Genomic DNA, 11,592 nt, shown 5'->3' with positions numbered 1-11,592 from the left:
GAATTTAGTAAAAGTGATGAATACAATGCTTATACAAAATTGTGAAAATTCAAGATAAGATAATTAGTCCTATGAGTTTACACAAATCATAATTCAAGTGTAAAATGCAACCACAGCAGGTTCGTAAGGAAATATTTGGCATCATTGTAACATTTAGGTCATCTTTTTGCACTGAAGGACAACACATTCCATTTATCTCTCCCTGTACCCAAATTAAATGCCTCCTTCCTTACAGAGAAAGACAGCAGAGGTGGGAGAGGGTAAATCAGAGCAGAGATTGAACTGCATGTAATATTTACAATCAGAAAAAAATAACACACGTTTCGGGAAGAAGAGTTAAAAATCGATACCTTAATTTTATGAATTGCTTAAGTGACATGCTTAAGGTCACACAAATGGACACCAAATCTCTTGATACCCCTCTCTCTCCACTGTGCAATAACACCAAACTGTTAGGAAAAATATCAATGTTTTAATATAAATATCTACTGGCATAAAGTTAAAGTTATGGGGTCGCAAATAGTTATGAAAACGCATAAGGCATATCTTCTATACCTGTATAACTTGCATTAAAAAAAAATGGTTGTAGTTGGTCAAGATATTACTCCAACAACTGTGGCTTCATCTGCTTTTTACTGATCATGGATTATGATGTTAACTGAATCAGCCCAATGAAGGGACTAATGAGAATACACCCTGAGCAATAAATTCCAATTTACTGACAGACAATATTAAAGTATGTAAGATGATATCACTTGTGCTCAATATTATGTATTTTTAAAGGTACAGGGAGAGAGGGTTAGAAACTATTACAAAGGGTGTGTACAACTTCGGATCACAAATATTTTTATTAAGCCCAAGACTTAAAAGTAGTACATGGAGAACCCAACTACATTTCATTAGAAATAAAAATGGGTATAACAACAACAACAAAAGAAACAGCCTATCATTGAAGATACATTAGTACAGAAAAGTTACAAGAAATCCATTATAAGTTTTTAAAAGGTAATATTCTCAACAATTTGATTAAGTGATTTGGGTACTGTGATGCAGGAGGTGGTAGTATTAACATTTGCAGATTCCGTTTACCCCTGTAACACTAAAATATATTCAGTATGTTCAAAACACTTTCAAGATTGTGTAAGTCTACTGGGTCATGAGATTTCAGAGTCTTTAATATTTAAAGAATCTCCATAAGAGCTTTATTCACCTTCTAAATCCAGAGCATTATATTACCTAGCATCTTAGCAAGTTAGGATGCCATGAAAAGTATGATCTCCAAAAATTAACAAATCTTTGATTTATAAATAAGTTTATTTATAAGGATATTTACATAATAAAAACAAAACACAGGAAACTCACAAGTTATACAAAGAAACTGATGTGTAATAAAAACAGCAATATAGACTGACAGGCAAAAAATTAAAGAAAGACTTAATAAAGAGTTCAATATCAAATAGACAACTTTACTTCTTCTAAATTTCACTTGTCACCCACACTGAATTGGAATTGAACAATGGCTCTCTATTCAGGAGGTCCTGTACTGGAAATTCTGGAAACTGGTAATTATATAAGAGCTTAAAGTTAATGACCTATTTCCATGCAGTACCTAATGCTGCCTTAATATGAAGTCACATTTGACCTGCTTTGAAGTGAAATCGCTTTAAATTAATCTGTTCTGCCAGGCTAGAAAAATGTCACCAACATTTTGCTGATGCTGAAGACATGGCAGGAATAAACTACTATTTAGAGAGGAAGAGAACTGGAGCAGAAGTGACTGGGCAACAGTTTTAAGAGAAGCAAAAGCCTGGAAAGGGAAATCATTGAAAACATGCACAAGAATAGATAGAGTAATAAGCACTATTAATGCGGTTGGGAAGTGAACAGAAGGAATTAATCCATGGAGCAAGACATGGGCTTTTTTAGTTACTACTCACTGGAAAACAACTTAGTGCCTAGACAAAGAAACTTGTTTTAACACAAGTCTGTGCGAGGACCTGGGGGATGTTAGCACATGGAATGCCACCTTTAAATCCAGGTTGAGTTCTTGTTGATACTGGTGAACATCTGCTTCAAATAGCAATAAAACCAAAGCCACACACTCTATACAGCTGCATTCTTCAACTAATGTAAAAAAGAACTTCGAATGGGACAAGCAAAAACAAGACATAAGCATTGTCAAATAAGGCACATGTAAAAATCTACACACATTATCCAGTGAAAGACAATATATATATATTTGGAGGTAGAAATAATTACAAAAATACTGACATTTCTAAAGCGTTAGCATATTTGTTACAAACAATCACCAACTAATCCCCGTTCATAAAACTGCTTTGTAAAATGATTATTCAACATCTTCAGGACTACATATTTGTGGCTTTTTTTGAAATTTCATGTATGAGTTATCTGGAGAATTCAGTTAGTGGCAAAAAAGTTGTCCACATTATGAGAAATGCAATATGGAAATTATAAAAAGATATAAATGTTCATAAACCCCATGGTCATCATAATGTAAATGTCCTTGAGTGCACCAAGTTGATTATTTCCTCATCACTTAGGAATTCACAATCCTTATTTCACAGGCCCATTGACGTTTTTAGTAACGTGGCTATATCTGCTGGCATACTCCCTTCATCACCTGCAGGTCAAAAAATGGCATTAAAAATTTTATAAAAATATTTTGTTTATAAAATATATTCTCTCTCAATTTTTTCTTTCTTTGGTGAAATCCTATTCATCTTTCAAGTGCCGGTTTGCTTCAGTGTCACCCCCTGTTAAAAACGTTCCCTAACCCTTTTATATAATAGGGCTATTAATATCCTCTGTATTCTTGTTCATATTGTGTTTCTGCCTTTATACAGATACATATAAAAACACATAGATATTGATACTTTTGGAACATATCTAATTCATACAACACATGGTACTTCTCACATTTGTTAAATAATAAAGATAAAAAATCACTGATTTAGACCCATCTTACACACGCGGAATTCTGAGTACAGCATACCAGCTAAGGATTAAATTAGCCAATGTAAATTACCTTTTATGTATCCAAAGTTTACCCCATATTTTAATTAAAGGGGTCCCAGTATCTAAACATTTAAAAAACTTTATTCAGGATTTTCTAAGACGTGAAAACACCTTTGTGTCACGGAGGCATGGAATCTTGCCATCCCTAATTAATTCAATTAAGTACTAAGAATATTTTTAGATAAATTTATTTATTAATTTACTAGTTATCCACAATGGCAGAGCTGGCATTTCACAAATATTTGCAGACCTGTTGCACATTTGCAGCTATGAATAATTTTATAAATTAGATGTGGCTAAAATGCAGCAAAACCAATCACTTTTCTCTCTCTCTTCCTCTGTCATAAACACACTTGTTATAATCTAAAATTATAAGAGGACTTTTACCTACTCTTCTCTTTTCTGAGAAAGACAGAAATATGCACAGGAACAAAAATATTGCATAAACTCTTAGGGAGTTCACTAATACTGCTTCCAAGTTCATCTGTAGAACTGAAAATAGCCCATAAAACACAAGTTGACACTTGTCCTAAATTAACTGATACCATGCTAGGAGGAATGAAGGGAGAAAAGAAAAGAAGGAAAAGAGTAAAGAGACTCTTCTAAATTTAAATGCACTAAAGATATAATACAGTATAATAAAATGCTATGTGTGAACTTTGATTGGATCCTGGTTTTAAAAAATAAGCTGTAAAAAACATTAAAAGGATAATTATGAGCAATCTGGATATGGACAATATATGATTAATATCTGAAAATTACTGTTAATTTTCTTGGATGCAATAATGGTGTTGTGGAAATTTAGAGGAACATGGTAATACTGAGAACGAACTGCCATGTTAACAACTAACTTTGTAATGGTTCAATAGGAAAAAAAAGTCGATGAAGCAAACACTGCAAATGTCACAACTGTTAAAACATTGTGCTTTCATCCATACGATGCTTTCAAAGTTTTTGTTTAAAAATTTCTGTAACAAAAACGTTTAAAAAGGTAGAAAATCTATTAATATAATTAATCACATTAAAGGAGATTAAAAAAACAAAACGAAACTGATAGATTTTGAACATAACCAGTGCCATTTTAGGCAAGGCCAAGCACAAAATGGCCACCAGCCCCTGCCTCCTTTTCCTTAAGAGAAGCCTTGTGACTTCTGTGAAGTAGAAACCCTTTTGGCTTCTGCATAGGTGCAATTTTCCACCTCGGTTGCATCAGCCAGGTGGAGCTTCTGCACTAGCGTAATGCTCCTCTTTGACTGCATCAGCCAGCCCTGACACCCTATAGCTTATATAAGCTCTCCCACCCTGATGCCTGGTGCTGCTCTCCACTTTGAGGGCAGCCCCAGCTGCTGCTCTCCATTTTTAGGGCAGCCTGGCAGACTCTTTTCCTTTAATAAAGCTTGATCGGTACCTGGTGTTTCAGCCCACTTTTCTTTCAAAAACAAACACCCCCAAAACACAATCTGTATTTTAAAGCAGTGGTGCTCTGATTTTAGCCTGTATCAGAATCACCTGGAAGGTTTGTTAAACCACAGATAATATTGAGTCTCATCCCCAGTTTCTGACTGAGTAGGTATAGAATGAGGTTTGGGAATCTGCATTTCAAATTTGTAATTTGGTGATTTCCCAGGTGATGCTGCTCCTGTTGCTTGTCCAGGGACTGCATTTTGAGAATCACTAAGGCAAGCTCTAAAAACACAAAAATATGATAAGCATAATTGTGAGGAATCATGGTCTTTATCTAACCTTTCACAGTTTCATGGAAGAGGGGGCATACAGATTGTGAACATAAGTCACACACACACTCAATTATAAATATATCTTTTGTTTACAGAGGAAAATGACCACTGTGAGAGATGGAAGGAAAGGCATACATGTACTCTCATCAGTTCAGTGTCAAAATTATTTAAATGAAAACGGGGTACTGCTGAGGGCAATTTATAGTTAAGAGAGTAAATAAAAGACATCATTGTAACCTTAGTTTACCAGAAAACACACACTGAGAAAAACTGATCTAAAAATAGCTTTAACAAGACAAAGGAGGAAAACTTCCTACAGAAGGGAAGGGGGGTGAGGAAAATTTTTTCTAACTAAACATTTCAAAGATAATGGCCTGAGAGTATAGGTGAAATAAGTTGCTATTTTAACAAGCAATTAAGGTGAAAACAACAGGCAAATTTTTAGACTGTCCAAATTTATATAAATACACATAATTTTACATCAGTTATGATCAAAAATGACTGAACATACACATCACCTCTGCTCTCACCAAAATACAATTAAAATACTACGGGGAAAAAAGTGGAGGGGGAAGGGCTGGCAGGGAGAAAGTATTAAACAAAAGAGAAAGAACAGGAGAAAAAGACAAGAGCAGACAGCTGTCAAAAAATTTGGAAGAGAAAAAGCAGATGGAAGAATGAAAACTGACTTTAGCAGAACAAAGCAAAAACTTAACTATCTGTAGGTGAGAAATGCAAGGCTACTTCATACCCAGAATCCCCCCCCTCACCTCCAAAGCTAAGGAAATGGGGGTAATAGGAAACATAGGAAGCTAGAAACAGGTGAAGGGGTAGGACACCTAAAGCTTGCTCAACAGAGCCAGCCATTTACCCTAGATGTACAAAATTGAAGGTTTTACTCTGGAGAATTTGAATCTCAGGAACTCTGGACTTGGGATGGTAGAGAAGAGAGAGGCTGTACTGAAAACAAAAAAAATAACTGCTGAATATGAGAACAACCCTACTTCCCTCTACTTCCCCTCTGATCTGATAATATAGTCAGCTGGCTCATACCACTTCTCCCCACCATTCTCACTGTACAAGAGACTGGAGAATATCCCTCTGCGGAAATGAATTAGCCCATGAAAAAAAACCTATAGTTAAAGACAGTTGGGAGTCCCTGAGTAATTACGTATCTTAATTCTGTTTAGAAACTTAGTTAGGATAAAATCTATATATCTGATATTCACTAGTCTTGCTAAAAGACAACTTAATTGCTCTACTAAATTCTAAACGCTGCCCTAACAAAATAATCAGGAAAAAATACTGCCTAAGTGGAATCTGTCTTATGCATTCCCTCTATTGCATTTGTTCGATAACCTGATATTGGCAAGTTGCCACACCCACACTAAGCCTAATTAGTAATTGCTGTTAATTGTTTAAGCTATAATCATCCTACTTATCTTCACCCTTAAATATCTAACTCATTCGTTTCTTATTCAAACTTTCTCTAATGCTCACCTCCCCAATATCCCATGGTACCCTGAAACAAATGCTATACAAGAAGGACAAATATTAATTTGATCACACATATCACTGTCTGAAGACAGATTAAAATGTACTGATCCCTATACAGTACAGGCTGCCTAAAAAAATACTGGGACATAATAAATATCCAATGGAATTCTGAATTGAAATAAACCATTACCAATATTAAGAATATCCATATTTATTAGAATAATGAAAAAATTGCTTATTTCCAATTAAATTTAATATTAAATAAGAAAAGCAAGGTGTAGACGAGTGCAAGCTAACGTGTAAAAATGGAGAAAGATTACATATACTTATTTATTTCTACATGGTCAAAATAACTAGTCACATGCAAAAAACAAAAGGCTAATGTGTGGGTGACGAGGTGGGAAGGAGACTCTTAGTTGCCAAGACAAACTATAAACTTCGTAAACGTACTATCTTTTTGAAAATATATACATAAATAAAAATTTAAAACTTATAAAACTTTAAAACTTATTCTTTTCAACAGGGTGAAGTGGAGAGGAATCATTTATTTGAGGGTTCTTTCTAGGGTCAAATTGCTTAATCTGAAAAGTTGAAATTATTAAGTTTTCCTCAAAATGAACTTTTTTTTTTTTCATTCTAGTGCAGTACATATTTACTAGTCAAAGTGAAATTAATGTAAATATTAGCACTCTTAATAAAGTTAATTATGCCACAAAACACCATGCCACATATCACAAAACTGTGGGTGAAATTACAGATACAAACTTACTTTCTGAAATATTCTTATCAGAAATAAGATGAGGGATGGAAGACACAGAATTTTCCAAAATCAAAGTGTTTATATAAATTCTGGCAAAATGAATCTTTGTTACTGTAGTACTTTTGACGTAAGTGTGCTTACCCTCAACTATGTCTTCCCTAAACTGTGCGCTAGTTAAGGACTCAGACCATCTTTGTTATCTCCTGGCAACGGCTAATTTGATGCCTGTCACATAAGTGAATATTAAAGTTTCTGTTTACAAACAGCTTACCTTCATCTACTGTAGTCATATCTTGTTCTAGTTTCAATTTCTGTTGGTTAATTTTTAGCATGGATTCTTCAATCGTCCCTTGGCTTATTAATTTTATAACTAGTACTTCTCTAAAAAAAATACAAGGTATGCCCATAAGTTACTAAACATAAAGTTATTTGGATACATGTGAATGATATCTGGAGTTAAAAAAAAATAATTTGAAAATTATGACAAACATTTCCTTAAAATCTAAATTCTTCTTTTATTCAAACTACTCGAGACTGACATTTTCTAAGCATTTAACTCTTAGACATCTTTTCCTATTCATCTATGAAAAGAAAGATATTTGTACTGTAAAAATTAGTGATAAGGGTCTGGCTGGTTAGGTCAGTTGGTTAGAGAGTGGTGCTGACAACACCATGGTCCAGGATTCGATCCCTGTACTGGCCAGAAACAAAAAAACCCAAACCAAACCAACCAACCAAACAAAAATCTGCTGGCCAGTTAGTTCAGTTGGTTAGAGCATGGTGCTTATAGCACCAAGGTCTGGGGTTTGATCCCTGTATCAGCCAAAAGGGGGAAAAAAAATTAGTGATAAAACTGTATCACAACAAACAGTTTTATGTACAGACTGAAATCAAAATTTCAAAAGAAACATGCTTTGATTATCAGGTTCTAAGAAATGATTCTGTAAAGGACAAAGCTCCACAATTAATATCTGGAATAAATACTGATAAATATTTGGCCCCAGAATAAATATATCAATGTCATTTGGAAAAATAAAATACTCCACAAAAGACATTGACTGTCTGCTGTTTACATATGAAAGTAGAGTTGAATTAACCTTCACTTAAAATAATCTACAACTCAATCTATTTCCTAAAGAGTAACAAAGTAGCAATAGTACGTAAAACACCAAGTCTGTCTGGCTCTTAAACGGCCTAACAAGCAACTCTTTCCAATTACTAATCTTTTCTTCAGAAACTGCAGAACTATTCAGGGTGAGAGTGGGAGGGTACTTTAATTCTAGAAAATGGATAGGTTATGTAATGGAGTTCATGGTCAACACTGCTGATATAAAATATATTAGCAGGGCTGGCCAGTTAGCTCTGCTGGTTAGAGTGCAGTGTTAATAACACCAAGGTCAAGGGTTTGGATCCCTGTATTGGCCAGCAGCCAAAAAAAAAAAGAAAAGATAACATACATCAGCAGGCATATTTTGCTGAGAAAAATAAAAACCAAGATATGATATCCAAGATACTATACTCTAATAATTTATACAAATTAAACTGGTGTTTGATTAAAAACAATTTTCAACTGAAAACACTTACTTAGTCTGGCCTACTCTATGACATCTATCTTCTGCTTGTTTATCATTATAAGGATTGCAGTCAATATCATGAAGTATAACAACATTTGCTGAAGTCAGATTTATTCCTAATCCACCAGCTTTTGTTGACAGCAGAAACACAAAGATATCCATATCTGTATTAAACTCATCAATTAGATGAATCCTATAAGATAAATATATTAAGATAAATCTCACTGAAAGGTGCGTAATGTAATTAAAACAGACAACAATCACATCACATGAAAAAGAAACCTGAAGATGTAAATACATTCTGGCATATGGCTTTTCAATCTTTAACGTTCTCAGATTATGTAACTGATGAACCAAGGATTTCAAGATCAAATTGTATCAGTATATACTTTTTTAACATGATTTTTATCCTTACTCTAATGCAGGGGAAAAGAAATCACTCTGGCTGATGAAAAAAAAAATCAAAATACAGAATGCAATTTAAATACACTAGAAAAAACATTCCCTGTTTTTAAACATTCCCTTTTTAAAAAGTCAATCTTTTTAATTTTTAGGAATTAAAAAAAAATTTACTTAACTACCCTTAAAATATAAAAAGCCTAAGATTTTTAAATAATCTTGATTAAAGATAAGGTACTTTAGACTTTGATATTTAAAGGGAAAAACCTTAAAAAGTATATAGTAGCTGTTTCAAAATATATTTGTACGCAATTCAGACAGAATTAAAAAGAAAACTCTCACTTTAAGGTAATGATTTGAAGTAACCAAACAATAAGACTCAAAGCAACAAAATTCTACCAAATGCTCTAGACGTTTAAAATTCTAACAGATAATAAATAACAAATGAGTGATGATCTAAAATTAAAGTAAGTATACCAACCTTTCAGAAATCTGAGTCTTTCCATCTAATCTGAGGTACCTATGCTGATGATGTTTTAAGAGAATCTCTAAAATATCCAGCATCATGGTAAATTGGCTAAATAATACAACTCTATCACCCTGTGAAAATACATACATGGATTAGAAACAGAAAAATAAAATTATTATACATCATAGAGCCTTGTGAGGTCTGAACAATTAGGAGTATTACCCACTATCATGTTGACGAGTTTGCAGAAAACTCCCTATGACACAAGTATCTACTGACCAATTGCTTCTTTAATAAAAACAAGTGATGATATCTAAGATAAATTTCTTGTTTTAGGCCAATTAGCTCAGTTGTAGCACTAAGTTCAGTTAGCTTAGTGTAACAAGGTTATTACACCACCTTGTTACAACTAATGTCAAGGATTCAGATCCCCATACTGGCCAGATGCCAAAAACAAAACAAAACAAAACACAACACAACACAACAAAAAAAGGAACACCAAATTTCTTGTTTTAGCTTATATATGAATAAATTACTGTAACTGCAGAAATAAAATTTAACTCTTAGTTTTGATTCAAGGACAATTAAATACTATCTCCTTTTCATAACAGAAAAATTTCAGCAAGTGTGAATAGCTGCATAAGTACTATTTGGATTATGATCTCACAAATTTAAGCTATTTCACATAGACTGTAATATTATGTATATAACTACTTAACAAACTGTATCTTCAAAATACTAATTTTGAAAAAAAACACTAATTTTGAGGCAGTCATACAGATTATCACCTATAAAGTAATGGCAATTAAGATTGGTTTTTAAAAACATCAACACAGACACAGTCTCCTAACTTCTATTGTTCTAAGGTTCCACAGAGGAAAACAAGTAATCAGGAAGAAATATGCCTAAGTAATATTCAGAACACTAGGTTCTAGAAGACTGTAGAACAGATACAGGCTGAAGCTTCAAGAAAGTTAACTCATAACAGAACTGCTTTAAGAAGTCTAACTAATTGGGAAAATACAAATACCTTCTGTTTCAATTCAGACAAGATGCGTCCTAAAGCCCGGAATTTTCCAGAATCTAAAATCAAATCCATGTCTAACTGGAAGTTATTAATGTTTCGGTACTGTTTACAAAGTACATGTAGTTCAAAGTCTGTCATTACTTCCATATCTTCAAAGATCAGGTCAGGGTTAGCTTCACAATGTGTAGGTTCCTTAAAACAAAACAAAACATAATATACTTCAAAAAGAAAATAATTTGTCATATGATTAGAACAATATAATCAAATTCTTCACATCTGATAAAATACCTAATCACAGAACACTTCAGAGCAACAGATTTAGCAAAGAAAATTAATATTAATTTTTAGGTGTAATAAAGGAGGGAAAGTTCTTTATCATCTGAGAGATAACATACTGAAATATTTACAAATGAAATAATGTCTAGAATTTAATTCAAAGTAATACTGGGGCAGGGTCTACAGGGTATAGATGAAACAAGAGTAGTGTCATTACCAAATGATAACTAGAAAATGAGTGAAAGTTATATGGGTAAAGGTTGCATTACACAATTCTCTCTACTTTTACATATGTTTAAAATTTTCCACAAGCTTAAAATAACATAAAATTTTTAAAAACAGAAAATGGGTTGCTTTCAACACAAAGATCTGTAAGGAGAAATAAGGATAAGGTGTTAAGAAAGAATGAGACAAAAATAATAAGTGATGGCTAAAACTATTAAGACAAATACAACAAAGAAATAAAATGAAGAAAAAAATGGGAAAAATGACTTCCGTTGTTAAAAAAAGAAGTGCATTATGGAAGTCTAGATCAAGAGTTTGCAAACTTCCTGTAAAGGGCCAGATAGTACATATTTTAGTCTTTGTAGGCAAGATGACCTGTGTTGCAGCTATTCAACTCTGGCCCTATAAGAGAAAGCAGTCACAGACAATGCAAACAAATAAGCATAACTATGTTATAATAGAACTTTATTTATAAAAATTTATTGCCCTAAGGCTATAGTTTACTGACCCTTGATCTAGATTATCAGTTCTTCTTGGCTCTTATGTCCCCCAAATTATCTTGAACTTGTTTTTCTTAAATATGTGATTAAAGG

At 33.2% G+C, this 11,592-nt stretch overlaps 1 protein-coding gene across 4 annotated transcripts in view; it reads right to left on the bottom strand.

Annotated features, from left to right (window-relative positions):
* Positions 1-1,341: 1,341 nt before the first annotated feature.
* The window catches only part of SMARCAD1 (SWI/SNF-related, matrix-associated actin-dependent regulator of chromatin, subfamily a, containing DEAD/H box 1), a 75,903-nt gene continuing 65,652 nt past the window's right edge, over positions 1,342-11,592 (bottom strand). For all 4 annotated transcript variants that reach the window (XM_063107593.1, XM_063107594.1, XM_063107591.1 and 1 more), the window contains 5 exons: positions 10,502-10,690; positions 9,484-9,602; positions 8,614-8,796; positions 7,301-7,410; positions 1,342-2,641 (listed from right to left, as the gene is read on the bottom strand). In XM_063107593.1, coding sequence (XP_062963663.1) covers positions 2,580-2,641; positions 7,301-7,410; positions 8,614-8,796; positions 9,484-9,602; positions 10,502-10,690 — 663 coding nt within the window. In that variant the 3' untranslated portion in view covers positions 1,342-2,579. The remainder of the gene's footprint in view (positions 2,642-7,300; positions 7,411-8,613; positions 8,797-9,483; positions 9,603-10,501; positions 10,691-11,592) is intronic.

Source organism: Cynocephalus volans, chromosome 9 (assembly GCF_027409185.1).
Source record: "Cynocephalus volans isolate mCynVol1 chromosome 9, mCynVol1.pri, whole genome shotgun sequence".
NCBI classification, from domain to species: Eukaryota; Metazoa; Chordata; class Mammalia; order Dermoptera; family Cynocephalidae; genus Cynocephalus; species Cynocephalus volans.
The sequence above is the reverse complement of the archived record's forward strand: the minus strand, read 5'-3'. Positions and strand labels throughout refer to the sequence as shown.